At 47.9% G+C, this 27,312-nt stretch overlaps 1 protein-coding gene across 9 annotated transcripts in view; it reads right to left on the bottom strand.

Annotated features, from left to right (window-relative positions):
• COBL (cordon-bleu WH2 repeat protein) overlaps nt 1-27,312 on the bottom strand; it is a 264,711-nt gene that overhangs the window by 158,247 nt on the left and 79,152 nt on the right. For 8 of the 9 annotated variants that reach the window (XM_027124111.1, XM_027124116.1, XM_027124113.1 and 5 more), the window contains exons 2-4: nt 14,481-14,684; nt 3,123-3,333; nt 648-876 (exon numbers count right to left, since the gene is read on the bottom strand). In XM_027124111.1, coding sequence (XP_026979912.1) covers nt 648-876; nt 3,123-3,333; nt 14,481-14,684 — 644 coding nt within the window. The remainder of the gene's footprint in view (nt 1-647; nt 877-3,122; nt 3,334-14,480; nt 14,685-27,312) is intronic. The other variant, XM_027124112.1, reaches the window with a different exon arrangement.

Genomic DNA, 27,312 nt, shown 5'->3' with positions numbered 1-27,312 from the left:
TATATATATATATATATTTTTTTTTTTTTTCTTTTTTTTTTGGTCTCACGGTTGTTCAAATACAGTCAGCCCCTGTGTCAATCAGGGAAATCTGCTTACACAACAGTCTTTGTACCAACACTGGCCTCGAGGTGTCACTCAAGCCAGAGCCTCTTACTAACTGTGATCTCAGGCTGGTACCACCTTCACGGGAGGAGAAGGATAGAGGGGAAGCAGCACGTGTTGTCTCCAGGGACTGAACTGCATTTGGGCAGGCTTAGGGAACAGCTCACTGCATTCTGCCACTGGTTTCGATTAGGAGCAACGTTTGAGACCTGGGAGTATAATGGCAACTGAAAAGGAAATCCAGGAGAATACGGTTCACACGTGGCTTCTGAGAAGTTCTTTTAGGGCAGAAGCTCCAGTATTCTCACCTTTCCCCTTTTTACGTATCTCATGGAAGCTCACGGGAGACAAGGGGTAACGAGCATGCTCACGACTGGGGGAAAGAGGTATAACTACAATCCATGTATTGTATTTCCCGCCCACTCCCGTTCTGGTTTGGACAAAATTGGAGAGGCCTGCAAACGCCCATCCCCATCGCTCTGTGCTACGACGCATGCGCGGAGGGCCAGCGGCGCCGCGTCTGAGACGCTGGGTGGCCTCACCTCTCTTGTTGTCCCAGGCGTAGAGCTCCTTTATGCCCAGCTCGTTCAGGGACTTGGAGAGCTCCAGCTCCTCACCGGCCACATTGTCCCTGAGGAGCACCACGTGCTCCGGGCTGACGTCGCACTTGGCGCAGATGACTGGGAGGATGCTCTGCAGGGGAACCTCGGGGCTCACGCGCACCACCGCCTTCTGTGTGCGCAGGTAGTTCACCACCAGGCGCACTGTCTTCTGGAAAACACGGCAGGCAGAATTCCGTGAGCGCATCTTTGCACAGCTGTGTTTATACTAGAATGGAGCAGGGCATGATTTTGTGTGGACCGGGTCTTTCTTCCAAAATTCAGTGGGTCATGGGGGAAAGGGCACACTGAATAGGAATAGCAAATGCCTGGAAAAATGAATTTACCTTCCAATCTCTTTTGCTAATGAACAAACTGCTACCAACATGGGGAAATGGACAGCAGTGAGGGTCTCAATTTGGAATCTAATATACACACTGTCTTTCAAGGATTCTAAACAGACCTGAATGCAAGGCACTAATACGTTTCTTAAAGGGAAGTGGTTTGGAATTCTTGTGAACAATCCAATTTAAAGGAAGAAAAAAAAAAAACCCTCAGAAAACAAGACATCACATTTTTGTTTAAGAAGACAAAATACCCACATAAATAGATTAATATCTAGTATCATATATTTATATGAATATTGACACATATACACTACACACATATGTATTTTAAGCTAGAAAAATATAACATACACTAGACATACAAATATAATAGGCATATAATAATAGACATCATAATCAGAAAAAAAATCAATTTGACTAAAGCTGATTATACATGTCTACAGATAAAGTGACCCGTCAAAAATGTAACAGGCTGAAGTTTCATGCAGTCAACTTCTGTTTGGTCTTTACTGATCACCCACATTGTTCTAAGATCCTGGGGAGTGGACACAGTAAATGTGTATTGAATAAAAAAAAACGGACTGAGATTCATCTCACTCCTTTCCAGTCTGAGTGCCAGGGTTTGATGAATTTTAGGAGGAAAAATGGAATCATGGATCTTTTCCATGCTTCTTAAACTGGAGTCATATATACACTTGGGCTCACCTGCCCCTGGGATTTGCAGCTGGGGTTCAAGACGGCAAGAAAAGCCACAGAATATAGATATAAAAAGGGTTTATTTCCTTAAACAGTGATTTTAATTGAAGAATTAGGGAAAACTCAAAGTATAGATACCACCAATTAAAAGTTATTAACCAACCAAACCTAGAGGACATGACCTGTTGGCCAAATTACCATGTTTAAAAATAGGGAAATTTAGGGCTTCCCTGGTGGCGCAGTGGTTGGGAGTCTGCCTGCCGATGCAGGGGACGCGGGTTCGTGCCCCAGTCCGGGAGGATCCCACATGCCGCGGAGCGGCTGGGCCCGTAAGCCATGGCCGCTGGGCCTGCGCGTCCGGAGCCGGTGCTCCGCAACGGGAAAAAAAAAAAAAAAAATAGGGAAATTTAGTAGGTATTACAATAATCTAAAAGAATGAAATAGCATTGCTTTCAACTGGAGAGGAAAGATCCACAGCAAAGCCTTATTAAAAAGTACAATAGGGCTTCCCTGGTGGCGCAGGGGTTGAGAGTCCACCTGCCGATGCAGGGGACACGGGTTCGTGCCCCGCTCCGGGAAGATCCCACATGCCGCAGAGCGGCTAGGCCCGTGAGCCATGGCCGCTGAGCCTGCGCGTCTGGAGCCTGTGCTCCGCAACGGGAGAGGCCACAACAGTGAGAGGCCTGTGTACCGCAAAAAAAAAAAAATTACAATAAGCAGCTGGAGTTACCCTTAATCAATACTCAAAAGTCTGGAATCTATGCATAAAATATTATCCAAATTGCAATGAGTATTTCTGACATTAGTATTTCAAAAGGGAACCCCTTTCTGTTTCCTCTCTCTAGGAAGCTGTTTACATCGTCTACATATTCCAACCTCTGCCGTGGACAGGAAGGCCTCCAGAACTCAGCTAGAACCTTTAGGACTAGGCCAAGAGGGTAGACATTGGCTACCTGTGGTTATTTCAATGAAAATTAAGAAATGAAAAGTTGTTTTTCGATCACACTAGCTGCATTTCGCATGCTCAGCAGCTACATGTCATCAGTGGCTGTCACCTTGCCGAGGGCAGAATTATAGACCATTTCCATCTTTGCGGAAAGTTCTGGTGGATAGTTCTGCTCTAGACTGGCTCCTCTTCTCTGGCACGGAAAGGAGAAATGCTACACAACAAACATTATTCAATGCGTGTTCGGTCTCCTAGAGTAAACTCAGTTTAGGGTCTAACTTAGCCCACCACCAAGTGGAAACCTCAACCACAGCGTGCGTTACTTATACAGCAGGGGCTCCGCCGGCCTCTCCTCAGCAGCTCCAGCACCCTGGGTCACAGGGAACTGCATATGGCCTTATATGACAAAGGGTCCCTCGCGCTACTGACCTCAGGCACCTTAGCGGGGCCAGCCTTAACCTTCGCTTCAGGAACTTTTTCTTTCAGAAATACGGTATGCGCATTCAGGGTCCCAACCAAAGTATTTGGCTTAAAATTCAAAGGCTGTTGAGTTTCTGAAGACCGGATCTCCAAGGCATGGTTGGACGGGTTCAGGTGGTTCTGAAGGCAAAGTTCAACCAGTAGGTCCATCATCGCGTGGCTGAAAGAGAAACAAATCACGGTCATGGGGAATGTTTGCATTCTCCCTTCTGCTAGCTGAGTGGGTTAAGACAAATGAACCAGTGGGTGAATAAGCAAATTGGCCGTCAGTAGGAAGAAAGAAAACAGCTTCTCGTTAATTTCTCAAGCATGACTGCACAGTGATATCTTAACACTTTCAATACTAATAAACAACACTACTGAAAGCACCATCAGAATCAGAATAGCTGGGAAAATAGTTACATTTCTAGTTAAACCCATGGATATGTTGACCTGAATCCTATAAGGTCAGCACAAATGATATTAACGTATGGGCATAAGGCATTAAATTTTCAGTTATTCACAAATATAGTGTATCTTAAACACTGAAATTTTAAGTTGAAGACAACAGCTTTCTTTTTAGCTAAAAAGTATGCTTTTTAAAGACCAAAAATGAAGAAAATTACCTTATTTGAATTTTTATAATTTCTAAATTTTAAAATTTTTAATAATTTTTATAATGTCTCCCATCACAGATCATTATTTACTAAGGGAGCCAAATAACAACTCAGCTTGTCCCAAAGAATGAAATAATCTCATTTCCATCATTTATATTCACCTGGTGGAATGTTTGTATATTTCAAGCTGACCTCTCTTTTCCTACACATTTCCTGAGCAGTGCGGCATAAACACCTCACGAAAGCGTAGGTCCTCTCCTGCGATCTACTTCTTAATCAGGAACTGGCACGGCAATAATTTCAGGTCATAGTGATGCTTTCCAGGTGTCTGGCGCTCAGGGGTGTGTAGACCTGGGACTCATGGTGCACCTGTAAAGGCACAGGTGCCAGCTTCTGCCCACCATTCGGTCATCACTCACCTTGAGGGCTGTGAGCTGCGGGGGCCCTGACACTGAACTGTGAAACTTTGCAGCAAAGCTGCAAAGTACCCTATTTCCCATTCACTTGTTAAAAATATCAATAATATTCTAGTGGATACAGAACATTTCCCAGCCATCTCCATGACAATACTTCCTCCCACCCGATATCCAGGAAGTAATTAGGTAACAGCCTATGTCTTAACCAGGGGACCCTGGACCCCGTTTAGGAGGCTCATCACCCCCCTGGCTCCTGGGGACTCTGAAAGGACACGCGGTGGGGACAGGGCAGCGCTAACCCTCACGTGGGCCACGCTGGTGGGCGTGCAGGCTAATGACGCTGTCAGCTCTGATTCCCTCGGCTCCGGGATAAAAATCATCTTTCTCTCAACGACAAGCATAATGCGTCAGAACAGGCAAGCAACATCACCAAAGACTCCAAGACACGAAACTCCATGGAAAAGCCTCAGCACAGAAAACAGACTTCTAACGATGCTAAAATAATGACCTGTTACTTGTTACCACGTACTATGTTTCCTCCATGGCCCAGAGCCATTCTGTGCAGGTCACACTGTTCCCACTTACCCTCACCAAGCCTGGGGGGTGGGGACCGTTATCTCCCAGTTCCCATGAGGGAGTGGAGCTGGGGTTGGGACCCTGGTCCCATACGATGTTGACTGTCACTTCCCCTCTCTTATCTCCACCCACAGTCTACTGCCACCAAGTAAACCAAAAAGGATAAATTTTCCAACAAAGATTTGAATTAATCCTAGAATGTAAACCACAAAGGACACCAAAGCTAGTGATGTAACCTTCTGTTCTTCTAATTCAATAATTGGTAACATGTTTTTTTGGGTTTTTTTTTTTTTTTTTTGCGGTACGCGGGCCTCTCACTGTTGTGGCCTCTCCCGTTGCGGAGCACAGGCTCCGGACGCGCAGGCTCAGCGGCCACGGCTCACGGGACCAGCCGCTCAGCGGCATGTGGGATCTTCCCGGAGCGGGGCACGAACCCGTGTCCCCTGCATCGGCAGGCGGACTCTCAACCACTGCGCCACCAGGGAAGCCCTTGGTAACGTTTGAAACATCACATTTGACCTCCTGCAAGGGAGCAGGCCAGCTCGGGCTGGAGCGGTTTTCCTGCATCACAGAGAATAAACTCTCCTTGCCATTAACAGAAGCTGGGACTTATTCTCGCGTGGACTCGCCGAGGAGTGATGTAGTACTTGGTTCCCGTCCGGATAAAGAATTGTACTTGGTTCCCGTCCGGATTAAGAATCTACCCTATGTATCGAGTGGATCTCCTCCACAACTGGCCGATCGGCACCCACCCTGCTGCCCTCACTCTTCTGTGACCCTAACGTAGGACTCGGCTCTGCCCACCGAAAGCTCTTTAATGATGAAGCTGCAGTGACGTTTTCAACACTTGAGGGTGGAAGCGTTTCTCAACAAAATGTTTGGTGGGAGTAGGGATGGGAAGGAATTCCCAAGCAGAAAATTCTATGATGCTGGAGGCCTATTTGCTCAAATTGACCATTTCGGGAAGGGGGAAGCACAAAAAAAACCAAACCACTGTAAGACCATGATAATAAAACTCAACACCATACCCGTCATGGTATGTGCTTAAATTGTTCAAAGGGCACAGAGGCCATTACCGCTTCAGCCAAGGGGACAGCATCTCTTCCCGGGGCTGGAACCCAAGCCAGGACAGAGGGTTTCTGCAGGAGAGCAAGGAGGTTCAGGAGATGAGGAGAACTCAGGCTTTGAGAGCTGTCTGTTCTGCAGGCCTCTCTCTGTGGCTACAGAGAGTGACAGACACCTAATGCAGACTGACCTGGGCCACATCTAAGAAGCTGGATACACAGCACAAGGCCTAATGTGAGGACCTGGGTCCAGAAGCAGGAGCTCATCTCGCGTTTCCTGCAGGGCCTCCCACTCGAGTGATGCCTCCCCAGGCCCATTTAAAGCATGATCTGAGGAACTACTTTCCAGCACAAGCGTTTCTGGACGGTGTCCTCAGAAAACGGGGTGAGAGTTGGCCGGCTTCTCTGCCACTTCCATCGCACCATGGAAGTGGCTATTGGCTGGCATTTTAAGTCACCAAACTCCAAAACAGCCAGCCAGTTCTGTCTTTGATGCTACTGGAAAAAGTCACCCAGAAGGAAGAGGAAACCACAGCACCGTGGCAGCACCCGATGGCAGTCATGGAGGAACCGAGCTGCTGTCTGGCCCCCGGGGGTTTGGATTCACCGGACCTCAGCCTGCAGAGGATGAGAACTTCTAGCCAGGCATCCCTGCGTGCCCTCCACAGGGCCTCAGCAGGTCCCGGGGCCACACAGGAGAGGACTTTCCGGAGACTGAAGGTGGCTGCCTGGTTATCCCTGCACACTCTCATTACCTCCTGAGCCGGACTCCCCAGGTGACTCCCACCTGCCCACAGGAGTACCAGCACCGCCTCTGATCCGCTGGCCCTTTGATGAGGGGTCGGGCATCTTTCCCCCCGAAGCTGGTTTAATGAAGGGACTCCAGAGGCATCCTAGGGCCACCCTCACCACTGCTCAGACCTGCCTCTCTGCCCCGGTTTCCTCCTCGGTGAGGGCGAAAGGATTGTCCATCCACCAGTGAGTCTTAAGTCACCCCTAAGTCACTGAGCACAGCGCCAGGCACGTGGTGAGTGAGGAGTGTTTGCCGAATAAATGAGTGAGTTGGATCCTGTCTTTGCTGTTTGCGGCTGTGTGTGATGAGGCGTCTTCCCTGGCTCAGGCAGAGCATCTCTGCCGGGATGTGGCTGGACTCCATCCGGCTCTCAGCAGGTAGCAAGATATACTCCTTTAAAGCAGCACCCTCAGGGGATTGCCCCACAGAGTTTCCTACAAAGAAGAACACTAGGCAATCAGACACTCTCAGAGTGTCGAGACAGACTCAGGTGGATTAAAGGAACTGACTACACCATCATCGCTAAGGACCCCAAGCACGCCCTCTGGTCTCAGTGGTCCCCCTGTATGAATGATGCTGTGGACAAAATCATCTCCCCCCACATTCACATTGATCCCCCAACTCCCAGTGGGACCGTATCTGGACATGGGGACTCTAAGGACGCAATTAGGGTTAAAGGAGGTCATAAGGGTGGGCGCTAATCTGATGGGATTTGTGTCCTCAGAAGAAGGGACACAGAGAGCTTGCTCTCCCTGTAACCCCACCAAGAGGAGGTCGTGTGAGCACAGAGCAGGACAGTGGCCGCCTAGGACCAGGAAGAGGTCTCAGCATGAAATCACCTGCCGTCACCTTGACCTTGGGCTTCCAGCCTCCAGATGGTGGGGAGTAAATGTCTGTGTTCAGGCTGCCCCATCTGTGGCATTTTTAAGACCGCCTGAACTAAGACAAAGACAGACACCATTATCAGGGTCTCTGCCTCCCTCTCTGTAATCCCAAGTTCAAGGGAAGGGTAAAAGGTAGTAACAAAGAGGACTGGTTACCCCAAACCACAGTAACAGGGTTGGTGGGTGGACAATGACACTGATCTTTGGGGTTTCTCTCCATTGCTCCTCGAATATCCTTTTCGTTCCAACTTTTTTTATTATTTTTTTTCCTGCAGTATGCGGGCCTCTCACTGCTGTGGCCTCTCCCGTTGCGGAGCACAGGCTCCGGACGCGCAGGCTCAGCGGCCATGGCTCACGGGACCAGCCGCTCCGCGGCATGTGGGATCTTCCCGGACCGGGGCACGAACCCGTGTCCCCTGCATCGGCAGGTGGACTCTCAACCACTGAGCCACCAGGGAAGCCCTTGTTCCAACTTTTTAATCTCTGTTCCCCGAATGAATCTTAAGTGCTCCCAATGTAAGGATGAAATTTATTTTTCGGCATTTGTTTGTTTTTTAGGCGCAAAAACGTCTTTTATACAGTATCTAAGCTTCCTTTGCTCACTCATTCACCCATTCACTTAGACATTAGGTCCTACTGTGTGCCCAGCTGTGGGGATTCAAAGGAAATAAAATACAGCTCTAATTCTCATTTGGTCTATCCGAAAGGTTTCACATTTTTAAGGGTGATTAAAAGAACATGCAGATTGCAGCCTTCCTTGAGCATTACACATTCAAAAATTCAATACTGAACATATCTACAGGTAATTTCTGCCCATCCCGAGCAACTTCGGTATTACTTCTGCAGTACTTGACATCAAGAGCACAAAGAAGACAGACGGGAATAATTTCAAATTTTATCCTTCACTATATTTATCGATTACGTTATAATGATACTTCAAACTTAAAGAGAAAGGTAACTTGGGTTTAAATCTAAACAAAACACTATTCTTACAGCAGAAAAAGGGATTTCCCTCCTCTATTAAGTTATTTTTAAGTTATTAAATTTATTTTTAAATTTGGAAAGTGAGTAGAATTTTTCTAGCTCTTTCTTTAAAACATATTACTTTACAAGTATGTGGAGATTTCCAAAAAATGGTTTGCATGAGACGGTGGTTTCAATAAGAAGAACCTGGTCTTCTTTCAGGTGTGGTTCTTTTTGAAATCCTGGCAGAGCGCTGGACAGGTCAAGGAACAGCCCATGCCAATCCTGCGCTCCCCAAATGCAGAGGGCACGTGGGGACCAGGCTGTTTGGGGACCACATGGGAGTCAGAGAGGCCAAGTCCCATTTCCATCCGGCAGGGCTGACGGATGGACCTCTTCCTTCTCCAAGGGAGGGCGCTTCCATCTAAATCACAAAGCTTGCCTTGGCCAGGCTGTTGGGGCTCACTGAGATGCTTACACTCACCTACAACTCCCTCTTGCTGCCATCGTGCCGGCGAGACCCTGGGCTCACTCTCGGGGATCCCAAGCTCACCCGGATACGCTGACGTCTGGCAGAACCATGGCACGCACGGCAGCAGGGGTTCTCAGAGTCTAACACGTGTTCCGGAAGTTCAAGCGTGTTCAAGCCCAGATCGCTGGTCCCACCCCGGGGTTTCTGATTCACTAGGTCTGGGCAGGAAATTTGCATTTCTCAGAAGTTCCCAGGTGATGCGGCGGCTCTTGGTCTGGGGCCACACTGAAAAACTACTGCACCCTCGGTACTCATGAAATGAGCATTCAGTACCTAGCAATGACTGGATTAAAAGGTGCCACAGTGTCAAGTGTACAAATCACGTTAAGGTCGCTACTTCCAGATACAACGTTAAAACAATCTGCGTGCACTGTCAAATCATAGACTGGTTGAATGGGCCTAGTTTCTCGTGCGGGATCGAGGCCAGCAGGTGGCCCGAGCCCTGGGTAAGGCAGACTCTGGTGTTACAGAGTCAGAGCAAGTCCAGCCTGGCAGCTTCACCTGGTAACACAGAAGCGGGACATGGCAAGATGCTAGCAGGGCCTGCCCAGAGGGGGTCTATTGCCCAGAGGCTGGGCTCTGGGTTTGAGGCCAGGGTCACTGGCAAAAATCCAGTCTTATGGCCACTTAGGTCCCGAGCCCATCAACGAGGCACGGGGGAACAGGCCTCAGCAAAATGACCAGGGGTGCCTGCGTCTCAGGCACACGTCAGAAGCCCGGTCATCGGGACGACGGCACCAAATCAGAGAGCTGGTCACATCCTCACAAAACCGAAGTGTCACCGGGGCCAGGCAGCTGCCCCAGCCTGCAGGGGGTCTCAGTATGTGACCAGGGAGAGAGGGAGTTATGCCGATTGGAGGGACATGCCTTCTCCAAAGGCGTTCGACTTGTAAAACTGTTGAAAACACACTGCTAGTTGGAACACCTTGACCTGGAGAGAGGGATTTCAGAGGCTGGAGCTTGACAGTTATCCTCGCTGCATGGGATGTCGTGAGCGGCTGTCTGGACAGGTGTGGACGGGCCATCTCAAAAGGCGGTGCCTTCTGGTTAGGTTCTGGCCACAGAAACTTGTGTCTTCCTTAACTCCAACCTCAGCATCTTTGACCTCTATCTTGGAGGTCATCTGACTTGAGAATCTAGAGCCTCCTGTATCCAGGTCATACGGGAGCAGGTTTTTCTGTGTGCTTCTCACTTGGCAGGTAAGTCAACCAGCCCCCTGGGGGACCTGGAACACAGCCTGGATGGCTTTAAAGTTCCCTGTCAGTGCTTATTTTTAAAACGCACGTAACATTTGCATGCTACCTTTAATGTAGAACTATTGTTCACTGTGTGTAAGTTAAATGAACGCTCAGATGCACCAGCTTTCTCCTGACTTGCCTAGCGCTGGGGTGGAACCTTGCATCCCCAGAGGCACGTGCAGTCTTGTCAGCGGCAAGTGGAGCCGTAGGATGGCTTCCAGGATGCACGCTGGGACCCGGCCAGCCCTCGTGTCCAGGCCGCGCATCTCCCCTTCTCAATCCGGGTTCCAGCAGCAGTACACTTCCGCCTTCTTGCACAAACTGGTCCTTTTGCAAATGCTATTTATTTCCTTCTATTTGCTGGGATGTCCTCCTCCCAGTGTCTCATGAAAGCTAAGTGTTCAATATGTATTTTGCTCAATGAAGAAATGATCATTTTCATTTTTTTAGTCTATCGGGATCCCACAAAAGGAGACTGCCTCTCGGGAGGATGGGTTTAGCACCACATCCAAAACCATAACAGCACCTTTTCACAGGATAAGAAAGGAGTTGATAATCGACGGTCTGCCCCTTAACCAGGCTATTTCCTCATAGGAAAGATTCTTATAAAGAAACTTAGTAACTGGAGGCTGTTGATGAAAATTAAGGGATTTTTAAGGCAGTGAAAATACTCTGCGTGATACTAGAATGGTGGATACGTGTCATGATAACATCTGTCCAGACCCAGAGAATGTAAAACACCGTGACTGAACCCTGATGTAAGCCATGGACTTTGGGTGATGATGACGTGTCAGTGTAGGTTCATCGATTAGAACAGAGGTACCACTCTGGCGGGGGAGGTGGATAACGGGGCAGGTTGGGTGTATATAGGGGCAGGGGGTATATGGGAAATATTGCTGCTTTCCTCTCAATTTTGCTGTGAACTTAAAACTGCTCTGAAAAATAAAGTCTTCTAAAAAACAGTATCCTTTAAGTGAAAATGTAAATCAAGTTAAACCAAGCCTATTATTTGGAGAATGGTCCTCTTCTGGCAGTATCCCCAGCATCAAAACTGCCCTTTCCAGCTTCACCCCCTTCACACACTGGTGCTGGAGAAGAACCAGCTTCCTTCAGGCCCTGGAGCCACGAGCTCACAGGGAGCAGGGTTCAGGCCACGGGGCCTTGCTGAAGCTGCAAGCCAACCACACACCTGCTTTCTCTGTAGGGAGCGTGGCCAGCACCTTGATGGGCAGGGGATGGAGGACAGACCAGGGTTGGGCTCGCTCACCCCTCCCCTCCCCTTCATCTCGGAACAGGTGAACTCTCTCCAGAAGGGATTTGGAGGACGATACCTGTGCCGTGGGAGTCCTGTGTTGTTTTACAAGGCCGGGAACCTGCAAATCCATGCACGGTTGTAAACTTGGCTATTATAAATGGGGTCTGACCGCCCACAGAGGCAGGACTGAACATTGAGAGAGATTTCCTCTCTCCTGCGAGGGAAATGCTTGCCTTCTCCTGTCCTGGGCCCCTCGGGCTCGCATGCCAACTGGACGTGAGTTAATTTACCACATCAGAATGACACGGACCCAAATCTCGAGTGCTTGACGCCATTGATGAAGCTCCCTTTTGGCAAAGGGCATTTTCTCTTCAAAGCCTTTCTCTTTACTTGTCCCCCAGTTAGAGTGATGGGACCAGCGGTCTCCTGGCAGTGGCCCTGAGCAGTGCTGGTAGCACCCTTCCTAAAAGGGCACCAGAGCTTCTTCCTTAAGAAAGTTCCAGAACACCCGTTCCCATGTCTCATCTAAGAACATACTGAGACTTTTACTTACATTTCTAAATCCAAAGGAAACTTTAAAACAAGAGAGAAAGAAAAATCACTGTCGTATGCAGAATGGAATCATCAGACTCCAAGTACTAATGTGTTTTCCTTGTGAGAATCTTTCATGTTTGGAAAGGTAGTTAAGGTGCTGACTGTAAATTATAAACGACTTGCTTATCCTGCGGAAAGGTGGACATGTTCTCTGATAAAATGGAAGAGAGAAACCACACTGATAAACGATTAGTAGATCTGGTTTCAGCAAGGGTCAGGAATGTGACTTGGGCCCACTCTTGTATTATTGAAGAGCAGGACACATAAAACCAATTCCCAAAGCAAGAAGCTGCAGCGTCAGCAAGTTGCAAGCCGCTAAGGGAGCCCACAGGTTGCTGCGGGAAACCCTTGGGGAAGGGATGAGTATTTACCTCTTAGAAAAGAGAAAAGTATTTTAATACTTAATCTCTACAGCTGAACCTATTCTCACAGCCGCATTGCAAAATGGCACAGTGATAACTTCTACTCTGAAAGAAAAAGAAAATTAAAATTGGAAGAATGTGTTCAGCTTGAAAACATTTTTCAAAATAATATTTTTAATTTACAAGTGGGCATTCTATCTCTCCTCATGCACTTGTAAGATCGGACCTGTGTATTATTTAAGACACGACCCATGAGTCCATTTTCTTAAAAGATATGTAACTAGACAAAGAAGCCATGGTTTCACAGGTGTATACTTAGCCACAAACTCAAGCTGTACACATGAAATATGGACAGTTTTTATATGTTAATCACACTTCACTAAAGTGTTTATTTATAAATGTAACTAGAAATTGGGCCAAAAATATAAGAATGGTGAGTCAACTGTAATACAGTCACTAATAAAATTACACTCGTCTATTAAAGTAGTTTGTAAACCTATGCTAATATGGCCTGCTTCTCAAGTTAAAGTTAAGTGGGAAAAGCGTATTTAGAACAAAGACACTTTAGAAACCTGAATATCTCTTGCGTGAACCCTGCCCACAGGAGCTACTGCCTTCTGTGGGCGCTAGGCCACAGGGATCAAGGTAAGTCCTAACTTTGGGGTCCAGAGCCTTCTGCTGGTGGGGTGGTGGCCACAAGGAGAAGCCCCACAGAGGAGCACACCCTGGTGCACCCTGCTGGGAACACTCTGGAAAGCTGCTTGGCACCCCTTTTAGAGTTGAAGATGTTGTATCCTAGGTACATCTCAATGCCTGGAGAAACATTCCTTAACTTTTTGTACACACAGCCCATAAAATAATTTTTAAAACGTATGTACCCCTTTGCCAGTAAATTGTCACCTGGAATTTTCCTCATAAAATTTAATAGTTGCAAAGGATGTAATATCAGGTAGAATCAGAATACTAAGATTTTAACATAAAACTGTTGTATCACTATTTTCAATGCACCCACAAGAATAGAAACACCCAGAGTGATGTGATTTCCACCATTATCCATTTTTAAAAGACTCGAGCAAACTTTTTTTAAGATTTAAATATTTCATATCATTTCTTACCTTCCTTGGCTTCCTAGAAATACGACTCCCACTCACTCCTGCCTCAGAATTATACAAAACTATTTTTATGCTTGAATGTTTTTATAATTGATCACTCTATCATATTCTGCACAATAAAATGTCTAAACATGTAAATGGAATTGTTTTCTGTGATTTTGTTAAAACTTTTTATTATGGATTGAGCTACTAACAGTAGTGTGGAATTGCTCAAACAGTATAATTACGATCTATTTTGATAAGTATCAAACATCAAGTTAGAAATTCTATCGGTAATAACACCCTTCATACTCTTAGTGGAGTATTACCAGTGCTTCCATCCTGCCTCTTACGGCTGGGAAGGGACGGGAAGAAGAACCAGCATGTGAGCTCGGCCACAGGTACCTTCGCAGGCAGATCAGCTCCAAATGAGGGTGTGGGTGGGAATCGAGGGTCTGGAAATTGATTCCCATCAGTGTCAACTCCACGGATCGGATTTTATTCCTTAATCTAAACCTGCATTGTTTCCATTCGGAAGATTGATAACTGACGGTACTCATACTTCCGAGAGTCAGTCCGCAAGTGGACCCGAGGATGGTCACTCGGGGGGCTGCCCCCGGGCTGTGCAACTTCAGGGCCAAGGATGCCGGCCCCACCTGTGGTGGTGGTCACCTACTCGGAGGTGCTTATGGGCCTGAGAGCCCCCTTCCTTCTGAGCCCACCTCTAACGGGAGTGAGCTGCAGTCCTAAGGATGAGGGTGTGCGTGGTGGCCCAGCTGGCATGCAGCCGGGCCACCTGCGACACTGCAGGTTGTCTCTAGGCCCAGATTTACACCCCAAGGCCCTGGTCCAGCCCAACGCGGGAGGATGCGCCCACTACTCAGGTCTCGGTGGATCTGCAAACTGGACGGCAGAGCCCTCCTCGCCGCGCCCAGGCCCTTACCTCCCGTTGACCACACTCTTCTTCTCCAGCCCGCTAGGCAGCACCACAGTCATGGCCACCACCCTGCCGTCCAGCGTCTCCTTCTGGCTGAGCAGGTTCTGCGGGGGGCTGGGGGACGCATCGCGGGAAGGTCTCTGTCCTCTGTGCACGTTGGGGGTGGTGGGCCCCCCGGGAGGGGGCGGAGCACGAGCCTTCATCTTCCTCCTTGAAAGGTGAGAACAAGAAGGACTGAATGAGGTGGCAGCTTCCAACCCAAAGTTAGCAAATCACTTGTCGATGGCCAGCAGCTCCTAAGGACCTTTCCTCCTAATTGTCCAGTCTTATAAGTGCTTAAGGCCTTCTGAGTTGCACAAACTTTTAAAAATCAGTATATTACAACAAGGACCTACTGCATAGCACTGGGAACTATATTCAGTATCTTGTAATAACCTAAAATGGAAAAGAATCTGAAAAAGAATATATATATATATATATATATATATACACACACATATACGTGTATGTGTGTGTATAACTGAATCACTTTGCTGTACACCTGAAACATTGTAAATCAACTCTACTTCAATTAAAAAAATCAATATATTAGCACTCTTCAACATAGAGAAAATGGACAACTAAGAAAAGTAGAGGATGCATCATTTTTTTTAATTGAAGTAGAGTTGATTTACGATGTTGCGTTAATTTCTGCTGTACAGCAAAGTGATTCAGTGATATGTATATATACATTCCTTTTTTATATTCTTTCCATTATGGTTTATCACAAGATATTGAATATCGTTCCCTGTGCTATGCAATAGGACCTTGCTGTTGATCTATTCTATATATAAAAGCTTGCATCTGCTAATCCCAAACTCCCACTCCATCCCTCCCCCACCCCCTCCCCCTCAGCAACCGCCAGTCTATGGTCTATGGAGGACGCATTTTTGAAAGTAAGTGTTCCTGGAAAGAAACAGCCTAAAATGTGTTCCCCTCCTGGGAGTGGCCTGGGGCAGCAGAGTTTGCTTGGACCAGTCCTTTCTGAACCATTGACTGGGTTACAAATCCCAGCTAATTAAGGGGTCTGCATTGCTCTAGCTGAAACCGCTGGATCCACAACCAGCTGAGAATCTGGAGCCCATGGGTCCACGGTATTGAGGACGTGCAGGACTACATCAGGAGGCATTAAATAAGCCGGAAAATCCACCTGACCAACACCCGCAGACACGGGCGCTGTGGACGGAGGTGGCAGTTTAGTGGCAGGGGCTACAAGTGATGGTATTTTAACACGACACCTGCTCCCCCTCTGTTTTCACCTTATTTCCGACTGTGCTTTGAATTCTCAATTCACCTTGTAGATTTCTAAACACCTGTCAATAAATCACCCACTCTGACAAACATTTTTAGAAATTCTTGTCTCCTCCACATTATTCAGGGGAGGCAACGGACCTTACTTTGTGTAGGTGTTTTATTTTATATTTAGGTACATAGGTGTTTTATGTACGAGTACATATATGTATATGTATGTGCATGTGATGTGTATGTTTATGTGTATGTATATACATGCACACATTTATTTATATGTTTCTTATTTATATATAAGAATCTTATTTTACAGAGGCCCTGGGCATTATATAACAAGAACTGGCATTTACTCAGCATCAGGACCTATGCTAATAATACGCTTAGGAAGCTCACTTCATTGAAAATATTTTGCAGTTGAGAACACTGAGTGTCAGTAAGATCCTAGCTCCCCCGAAGCCCGGAGCAGGGATGCAGAACAGGTGTGTCTGGCTCCCAGGGCCTTGCTCCTCCCCACCTTGCTGTGCTCCCGCCTGCCCTCTTCCAGAGCGAGGAGCCACAGAGAGGCCACGTGAGCCCTCAACGTTGAACTTCTCCTGCAGAGCAATGTGCTGGGGCACTCTGGCCCAAAGCATCAGACACCAGAATTCCATTTCTAGGAATTTATCCTAAAGAAACAATCCCACAGGAATGCATTGTGGGAGGTTCAAAGATACTCAGTACAATGCAATTTATAATGGCAAACGTATGTAAGATATTCTAACCACAGGTCAGAAAGAGAGAATTTCAATAAATGATGGTACTAAAACAATGTTATACCAGTACTGGTTAAATACACTTTTTAAAAGCAATTTTTATTTTATATTTGACTATAGTTCATTTACAATGCTGTATTGGTTTCAGGTATACAGGAAAGTGTTTCAGTTATACATATATATATATATATATTATTTTTCAAATTCTTTTCCTATTTAGGTTATTAAGAAGAATCGATATTGTCAAAATGATTATACTACCCAAGGCAACCTACAGATGCAATGCAATCCCTATCAAATTACCAGTGGCATTTTTCACAGAACTATAACAAATAATTTTAAAATTTGTATGGAGACACAAAAGACCTCAAATAGCCAAAGCAATCTTGAGAAAGAAAAACAGAGCTGGAGGAATCAGGTTCTCTGACCTCAGACTATACTACAAAGCTCAGTAATCAAAACAGTATGGGGCTTCCCTGGTGGCGCAGTGGTTAAGAATCCGCCTGCCAATGCAGGGGACACGGGTTTGAGCCCTGGTCCGGGAAGATCCCACATGCCGCAGAGCAACTAAGCCCGTGCACTACAACTACTGAGCCTGTGCTCCAGAGCCCGAGAGCCACAACTCCCGAAGCCCGGGTGCCTAGAGCCCGGGCGCCTAGAGCCTGTGCTCTGCAGCAAGAGAAGCCACCACAATGAGAAGCCCACGCACCACAAGGAAGAGTAGCCCTCGCTTGCCTCAACTAGAGAAAGCCCACGCGCAGCAAGGAAGACCCAAGGCAGCCAAAAGTAAATAAATAAAATTAAAAAAAAAAAAACAAAACAAAAACAGTATGGTACTGGCACAAAAAAACAGAAATATAGACCAATGGAACAGGATAGAAAGCCCAGAAATAAACCCACACACCTATGGTCAATTAATCTACAACAAAGGAGGCAAGACTATACAATGGAGAAAAGACAGTCTCTTCAATAAATGGTGCTGGAAAAACTGGACAGCTACATGTAAAAGAATAAATATATTTTAAATGTATATAAGCTGATGTTCCAAAATGCTCAATACAGACATTTTAAGAAAACAAACTTTGAAATATTATTTGTTTTGAGAAATACCGTTTATAAGAGAAGTATGCATTATAGCAATAGATCACAAAATAGTCTAGAAAGACAAGGCAAAGAATTAGTAACAATGATCTCTGGGTGATGGGTACCATGACATTTTTTTTGCTATTTTCACTTCTATGCATTTCCTAATTTTTTCTATAATATCACCTCTCTATGCATTAGTTGTAAAATGAAAGAGGTCATTTAAAGTGGGGAAAAACAGCAAATAGGGTTCAGATGAGGCCTCAAACCATCACTGTTCACTTCACTGGCCAACACAAGACTTAGGAATGACACCTGGGTTTCATCCTCTACCCTGATAAGTAGACATAAATTAATTCTTTTTTTCTTATTAAAAACCTTATACCTACATCATATTTTTTATAATTTTTATGCTTTATTCTTATTCATTATATATTTTTTCCTTTAAACTTATAGAAATAAAGATGAAGTAGGAAATATATATTGCACTGGTCTAAGGACTGTGTAGTATTAATTCATTTATTCCTCACAGTAACACTGTGAGGAGGGACTGCCATTCCCGTTTTATAGATAAGGAGTCTGGGCACACCTTTCTCAGATTACAGACAATTTGTTTCCAGAGCCTGAAGTTTTAACCAGTGCATCCTTCAACCTCTATTAGGAAGACCAGATATCAGCCCATTATACAGATGGAAAAGTCAAGGCAAAGAGACTGGTTATGTGTTCCGTCATTAATCAACCATAGGTCTCGGCTAGAAGCCCAGTCTCTGAGCAGTCCACCTGCCATTAGCATTACCTCCCAGAAGCACTTTCAGGAAAAAAATCATTTTTAGGAAATAAATATACTTTCCAAGTAAACTACATTTTATTTCTGGGTACTAATAAAGCTGGCTTTACAATGGAATATTACTCAGCCATAAAAAAGAATGAAATAATGCCATTTGCAGCAACATGGATGAACCTAGAAATTATCATACTAAGTGAAGTAAGTCAGACAAAGACAAATATCATATGATATCACTTCTATGTGGAATCTAAAATATGATGCAAATGAACTTATCTATGAAACAGAAACAGACTGACAGACAGAGAACAGTCTTGTGGTTACCAAAGGGGAAAGGTGAGGGGGAGGGGTAAATTAGGAGGTTGGGATTAACATATACACACTAATATATATAAATAGATAAACAACAAGGATTTACTGTATAGCACAGGGAACTATACTCAGTACTCTGCAATAACCTAAATGAGAAAAGAATCTGAAAAAGAATAGATATATGTATATATATAACTGAATCACTTTGCTGTACACCTGAAACTAACACAAGATTGTAAATCAACTATATCCCAATAAAAAAAGAAAAAAAGCTGGCTTGAAGGCTTGAACTCCTTCAGAACACGCTGAATAGAAAAGGAGGCATTTGTGCATTCAGCCAGCCCTGCGATGGGGGCAAAAGAGGCAGAAGAAATGTCTACTGCCCCAGATTTCTCCAAATAAATGCTGTCCCCACCACCCAGAGTCAGCTTTGGGACACAGTTTCCATCCCCACCTCCTCCCCATGTCTACTGCTGCACCCCCAAGCCCTCATCACTAACGTCTGCACAAATGCAGTCTCTTCCTACACCCCAGCCTCCTGCCACCCAATCCTACTGTGACCCCCTCATTCCACAAACACGCACTGAGCGCCACCATGGATGCCCTTCATCTTCTTACGCTTTGCTCTGTACATACATCCCCGGCCACACAGAGACCAAGACGCTCCCTGCGGCCACACAGAAACCACGATGCTCCCTGCGGGCTGCACGGATGCCCAGGAAGGCTTCTGTGGGTCCAGTGCTGTGTCATGTGCACGTGTGTGAGTGCACATGTGTGCATGTGTCAGTTGGCCAACACTGAAAAAACTAGAATGTTTCACAAGAACACAATGAATTTCTGGCTTTTTTTGAAAAAATTAAAAATCAAAGATCTGATTGGGCTCTGAACACCTTCACAGCAAAACCCAGCTGTGTGTGGCCATCTGGACCCGTAGACTCCGGGCCATCACACACCTGTCCCCTTTGCAGCTGTCACAACATCCAAACCACAGCGGTACTTGAAAATCAGGGCTCTCCACGGACCCTCAGTCCTGGCCCCTCTTGGATCTCCCCCACTTGGCTGGTAACAGGACACTGGTCCCTGATCCGGGAAGCACGAAAGTCTCCCCTTGCCTTTGCCTCACCATCTGCCTTGGAGGTTTTGATCCCTTGAAGACACAACTCGAAACCATGTCTCCTGAGAAAGCTCCAGGTGCTTCTGGCCTCCAGACACACACGGCTGAGCTCAGGGGTCTCTACCTGCAGGCAGAAGCACCTGGGAAGCTTAAAAAGTGTTTACCTGCCACCACGAACCAATCAAATCTGAGTCTCTGAGAGCTGGTTTATGCTAACGATCACATCTCTTTAGAACAGAGGCTCCTGTCTTAACACGGAAATGGCATATGGTTTTAGCTGTGATTTTGTATCATTTGATAAAAGCAACTGATAGAAAAATATACAGTTAATATATATGTTCATAACTTCACGAATCTGTTTTTATTTCACAGAATAACATTTGCAGATTTTCAGAAGTGCACGTGGAAAATTTCACACCAAAAGTGACTGCCTGGGGTGCAGATGGATTTGTGGACCTGAAACCAAGCAGGACCCTGTGGGGCTCCTGGTCACAGAAGCCTTGTTTTTAGGGGACAGACTCCAGCCTCCATGCCCTTCCCTGAGTTCCAAAGGGCAGGTTGAAACAGTTGCTAATCAGGGAAGGGAGGGGATGCAGGGACAAGGGACAGCAGTCAAGAAACAACAGTGTAGCCTTGGGGCAGGGTCCTGGGTCCCCTTCAAGGGATACACAGAACAATATCTTTAAGCTCTTTATAGAACTAAACCCCCCCCAAAATGGAAGATATTAGCATTCTTCATTCCAGAGAAGATCTCATCAAGAGACCACCTGAGACCAGATTAAAGTAACCAGAGAAGCCCATTAGGAAGAGCCGGCCTGAGGCCAGTTTAAGGAATGCAGGCCCCGCACACACCCTGATCTTGATCAGCAACCCCCGCCCTTGAACCCTCACTATATCCTCACTATATCCCTCACTATATCCCTCACTATATCCTCACCAGATGCCCTCGGGTTGGGACACACAGTTCTGAGGGGTACCAGCCTGCTGTGTCCCCCTGTGCCTGGCAAAGCAATAAATCTATTCTTTTCTACTTCACCCAAAACTCTGTGTCTAAGATTTGATTCGGCACCAGTCCATAGAGGCTGAGTTTTCAGCATCAGACCCGCTTCAGAAGCTTCGTGTTTGTCCGCGAATGTACAGACCCCAGGCTGGGAAAGCTGCCTGTCGCCAGCCTAAGATCCTGGACACAGAGGTCCCACCCGCACTGTGATTAATCTCTTTATGAGGCAAACAAGAACCTCATTTCTTCCACTATTAGTTAATATCTCCAGAAGGCAGCAGGTGCTGTACGAAGGCTGTCTGTACGCTCAATATTTAGCACACTGCTCTTCATATTTGTAGGTTCTTAAAAATGCCCATTGATATTGATGTTGGCAACAGTGAAATTATATCAGTTTCAGCCTACAAGGAACTCAGCAGACTTATAAAATCTTGAGACAACAATGAAATTGAAGAACTCTGCATGGACCGCAGTGGTGGGGTGTCCACCTACAGAGGAGGCTGTGAGCAACCCTGAGGATGTGCAGACTTTGGAGATGAGGGAGCAGAAAACGTGTATGGTGGGGGAGGAAAAAATACTGTAATGCACATCATAGAATGAGATGTCAAACAGCATTGATGGGCTGACTATACTGCCAGACAGTGTACCAGAGTGCTGTGGGTTTTCCAAATATGCTTTATCTCTTACTCAACCATAAAAAAAATGAAATCATGCCATTTGCAGCTACATGGATGGATCTAAAGATGATCATGCTAAGTGAAGTAAGTCAGACAGAGAAAGACAAACATCATACCACTTACATGTGGAATCAGAAAAAAAGATACAAATGAACTTATTTCCAAAACAGAAAGAGACTCACAGACATAGAAAACAAACTTATGGTTACCAATGAAGAAAGGGTGAGAGGGATAAACTAGGAGTTTGGGATTAACATACACACACTGCTATATATAAAACAGATAACCGACAAGGACCTACTGTATAGCACAGAGAACTAAACTTAATATTTTGTAATAACCTATCTATAAGGGAAAAGAATCTGAAAAAGAACATATATATATGTGTTTGTGTGTGTGTGTGTGTATATATATATATATATATGAAACTGAATCACTATACTGTACACCCGAAACTAACATGATATTGTATATCAACTATACTTCAACAGCAATAAATAAATAAATAAATAAATAAATACTTTGTCTCATCTGACCCTCATAGTCTAAAGGATAAGATCTCCAGCTCTCACTTTACAGTTGGGGGAACTGTGCACAGGTGGGTTCTAAACAAACAGGTATCCCACAGATACTTGGGGAGTGCCTAAATTACTTCTTTCAAGGTCACCAAGAAAGAGGTCGGGACCAGAGGATGGTTTGTGTCTGTTTTGTCTGGAGGAGGGGCCCAGATACTGCAGGAAGAAGTTCCCAGGTGGGACGCCGCTGAGGACCTGGCTGACCCTGTAGCCAGCGGGGTCCCTGAGGCCTTGGAAGGGGAAGTCAGGAGTTAGGTGAGGGAGGCAGCGTCCGGGGAAACAGTTGGAGAAGCAAGCCTGGAGAGGCAGCAGGTACAGCCCCAGGTCCACAGCGCGAGGGCTGAAGTGGAGGACAGGTGGGGTGGAGAGAGGATGCCCGGACACAGACGCCATGAGGGAGAAGATGGGCTGGGGTCGTGGGGAGGCCACTGCACGTCACCCAGACTCCTGCAGGAGGCTCCACAAAGCCCCACAGAGGATGCATCCTGGGGGTCGGCCAGCAATCGGCTTCCCATGGATGGAGTTCGAGATGACAGTGACACTCCCAGTGTTAAGTGGAGTGAGTACGGGCAGAGGGAAAGGAGCAACTGAAGACCTCTCTCAGGACACTCTGGGGTCCTCGCTCTCAGACCAGGCACCCCTGTGGTCCCAGCCACTGAAAAGCCCTGGAAGCGGTGTTAGTACATGCAATCTGCAGGGTGACGGGTCTGCAGATTTAGGATGGGGCTGCCAGGAGGGACAGGGGCACTGAGAACTCAGTTGTGGCCTGAACCTGGGCGCCTCCTGGTCTCAGGTGGGAAGGCCAATCCCCGTCCTCCGTTTCCCCTCAGTCCACTGTGACTGGCCCTCACACCTGGACAGGGGCTGACCTGGCTCTGAGGCCACACCTGGCCACAGCAGAGAAGAGCATCTCTTAGGTGGTCCTGTGTGTTCACCTGTGTTGTCTCAGGGGAGTTTCCTTCCTGGACCTCAGTCTCCAGGTCGGTGAAACTGGGGGCTTCCAGTTCTAATAGACTAAGTCACAGAAAAATATAAACCCAAACTACCACCATCATATTACATTAAATTAAGCTGCAGTCAGGACTGGGGTGGCCACGATCAAAAAAATCAGAAAATAACAAATAATGGCTAAGACATGGAGAAATTAGCACCCTTGCCCACTGCTGGTGGGAATGTGAATTGGTGCAGCCACTACGGAAAACAGTACGGAGGGGCCTCAAAAAATTAAAAATAGAACTACCATGCGACCCAGCAATTCCACTCCTGGGTATATACCCCAAAGAATTGAAAGTAAAGACTCATGGACACCCTTGTTCAGAGCAGCATCATTCACAATAGCCAAAAGGTGGAAACAACCAGAGTCTATCAACAGATGATACACACTGTGGAATATGATTCAGCCTTAGAAAGGAAGCAAATTCTGACACCTGCCATAAGACGGATGAACCTTGAGGACATTAAGCCAACTGAACAAGCCAGTCACAGAAGGATCCCTATTGCCTGATTCCACTTATAGGAGTTTCGGAGGGCAGCCAAGTTCACACGGGGGCAGGAAATAGAAGGGTGGTTACCAGTGGCCGGGGGGAGGGGGAGACGGGTAGTTTTGTTTGATGGGTTTAACAGAGTTTTTGTTTAACAGAGTTCCGTTCGCTGAATGGTTCCAGATGGAAAAAAGTTCTGGAGACGGTTGCACAACAACGTGAATGTGCTTAACATCACCGAACTGTATGCTTCAACACGGTTCAAAAATGGTACATTTTACGTCATGTGATTTTTATCACAATTTAATCATTGCCTCCTACTAAAATTAAGTTTTCATCCTAATAAAATTAGACTTCATCCTAATGAAATCGTTTCATCCTAGTAATGGGATCAGCTGGTACTGTGAGTCTTACTGCCAGGGCTCGCTCCTTCTTGGGGGCCCCTCAGTCTCTGTCCCACCACCCACGAGAAGCTTCTCTGGCTGGGGGGCAAGGCGGAAGATGCAGGACCTGACGGGGGTGGAGGCTCATGGGCCCCTTAGAGGAAAGGGAAGGAAGGGGTGAGGCTGCATCCGCCCCAGGGAGGGAGCCCTGAAGGGAGCAGGGCCCGAGGGCAGCGAGGCATCTCTGCTGCCCCCCCCATCCTCCTGCACCCCAGGAGCATCACAACACCTCAGGCTGTGTGTTCAAGGGTGTAACCGTGGGCCAGTTCAAGAGCAGAAGCTGCCCAGGTGCACGGACCCCCCAGGCCCCTCCGCTATGAGCAGCACCTCCACACGACGTGGTCGCAGCACCACTGACCTCCTCTGCCCGGAGGGACCACTTCGGACCACCTTCACTCGGTCCAGGGAAGCCGAGGTGCTGACCTTGGAAGGTCTGTGCGGGTGTCGGGCGTTTGGGGCCACCTGAGTCTGGGAGCGTGTGGCCGTCAAAGGGCCAGGTTTGTGCCCCAGTCTGAGGACCCACCGGGCAGGGACCCAGGGCCTGGCCCCTCCTGGGCACACCCCGGGAGGCTCTTCAGGGCATGAGCTGCTGAGCAAGCCACTCACCTGCCCTCTGCTCCCTCCAGGAAAGCAGCTGGGAGTGCCCGGGCAGGAAGGACTTAGCAGATGAAAACAATAAAAATAAAAACATTCCTGGCATCTCAAAGGTAATCCATCTTAAAACCATCACGTAAAAACATTTCTGGCATTTCAAACAGCATCAGTCAGAGCTCCACACGGTTTTATCTTAAAACCATCACATAGTTCTGACCCAAATGTCAGGGCCATGTCTGCTAGTTACCACATCAGCGGGGGCACTGCCAGACGGCTTTTTCCGCCCAGAGCCCTTTGGTGTGAATCAGGAGGCGGAGACGCTGCCCCAACGAAAGGCAGCCGATCCAAGACGGTGTGGGCTGTGCGTCTGACACCGTCTGGGCTCAGTGAGCGCAAATCCCAGGGCCGGGTCCAGGCGGCTGAATGAAAACCGACCTCCAGGCCATGGCTGGCACCCAGCCAAGCTGGAGGGGCCCGGGCAGGCAGGGCTGCAGCCTGAGAAGAGAACGTCCACACAGCTCTCTACTTCCCTGAGCACAGTCCCAAGGGCGCTCTGCTCTCTAGTGTGACTCTCCGTGGATGCCGAGGCTGGTGCCCGTTCCGCCGAACGAGCAGCCTGCAGGATCCCCGCCCATTTACCATGCTGGCAGCCCGGGCAGGAAGCGGGGGGAACAGCGTCTCCTGGAAGGGAATTTCAAAGTTCAAAGAAATTTGAAGCCCGCCCAAATTTCAAAGAAAAACCAGACCAGGCTACTCGTGGTTCTGATCCGCCGGTGAAGCAAGCTCTGGCTTGGTGGGTCTGTCGGCGCTGCAGGCAGCAGGGGTCACCGTTCTCTTCTAAGAGTCTTCCCAAGCAGAAGTTTGCTTCCTCTCCGAAGAGTCAGAAAATTGGACACGAGCTGCCCTGGTTCTCAGGGTCAGGTCACTTCCAGGGTCACCTGGATTCTCCTCCAGCTCTTGCACGCGAGGTCTCTGCTCATCCCCAGGGAGGGAGCAGCCCCGAGGCTGCCAGGCACTTCCGCTGAGAGTCAGTGCAGGAGGCCTGGGGTTCTGGGCAAATGGCCCCCGGCCGGCCTCCCGAATCTGACTCTGAATTGAGTCGCCTCCTTGGGAGTCGTGGGTGCCGCAAAGAATTCAGTGATCTGGGAATCACTGGTTTGGAGGAAGCATCAGAGAAAGGCGGGCAGGAATGACAGGCTTTTAATCATACCATCACAAACATTATCCTTCACACCTAAAGACTTCTCCTATGAGCAGTGCCACGCGTGTCTGGGAAGACAGTCATCCACTAAACAAGTATGTGGTGGCCTATCACATCCCATCCTAAGATCGATGACCACAGCTGTAAGTCACCCTCCACGGGATCACGGTCCCCAAGGCTGGGCATCAGCTCACGTGACACAGGAAGAAGGATGGTACAGCCACCAGGGCGTGGAAGGCAAGAGTGCTCCGCAGGGACTGGTAAGGGCTCTTGATTTAGGCTGAGTTCACAAAGTTGCAGGAGATGATGTGTGAGTGGTGACATGAGCAATCAGATGGAGGTGGTAAGGACAAGCGTGGGCCTGAGGCTGTCCCCAGCAAGGACGGTCATCCTGACGGCACCAAGGTGGGGAGGGGCCCGGGATGTGGGCACATTCCAGGAAGGCTGGCATGTGGTGAGGCAGGGGGATGAGCACAGACTGGGTTAGGGAGGAACTCTGGGCGTGCGGAGGGGGAGACGTCGGGCATTTCCTATGAACGCTGAAGAACAAAACAGGCTCTTCTCGCAAGGCACATGATTCACACGTGCACACGCACCCACACGTGCACACATGTACACACACACAGCTCTGGAAGGCAAGTTCACAAACAAGTGCAAATTTAAGGCAGCTGACCATCAGACCCAAAAGAGAAATCCCACCCTCATGAGAAACAAGAGAGGGGCAGGGGTTAGACAGAATCAGGGGCAGAAAGATCTACGTAAGCAGGACTGCGGGAAGGTCGGAGACGTTCTGAGAACGGCTCCACCTGGGCGAGGATCCCGTGTGCCTGGCGTCAGCACCCTGGCCGAGATGAAGACTAGGGTGCTGGCCTCCCTGGTGGAAACACACCTAATGGGTGAGGTGTGCAGACAGCCCCAGGGGACACACACTCCCCTACATCCCACCCTAAAGGGAAGGCCGTCCCGTCCCCAGCGGGCTCCGGTGGGGTCTGAGGGTGGACACTTTATTTCCCTTTAAGCCCATATGTCTGTGAGCCGGGCTGGCGGGGGTGAAGGTGAGGACATGCAGGCAGGTGTGGGCGGGGGCAGCACGTGCATCTGTGCTCGCGAGGACCTCAGGGTCTACACCTGCAGCTAGCTACCCGCGCAGCGAGGACTCAGCACATGCTCACCATGAAAGGGAACCGAGTCAAGTGCTTCTGCCCTGCTTTCTGGCAGAAGAAACCTGATTTCGTGACACTGACAGTGCTGGTTTCAGAGCTGCCCGCTCGTGGACACAGCAGCCTAGGAAGTGTGAACGCATACGCCAAGGCTTTTCCAGTGCAGGCACTAAACACTCACAAGGGACGGGCCTAGCAAACACTCTGGGATCTGCCCAGGAGGCCGGGACTAGCCGCAGATGTTGTGGTCTCGCTGTTGTGAGGCTTGAACTAGGTAACATACGTAAGATGACTGGCCCAGGACCTGGTGAGGGGCAGGTGCCCCCAAGAGGTCATGTGTCCGTACAGGCTCTCACGCCCCAAAGAGGGTATCTG

This window comes from Aethalodelphis obliquidens, unplaced genomic scaffold (genome assembly GCF_003676395.1).
Source record: "Aethalodelphis obliquidens isolate GAN/ISIS:26980383/991018 unplaced genomic scaffold, ASM367639v1 scaffold27, whole genome shotgun sequence".
Classification (NCBI taxonomy): domain Eukaryota; kingdom Metazoa; phylum Chordata; class Mammalia; order Artiodactyla; family Delphinidae; genus Aethalodelphis; species Aethalodelphis obliquidens.
The sequence above is the reverse complement of the archived record's forward strand: the minus strand, read 5'-3'. Positions and strand labels throughout refer to the sequence as shown.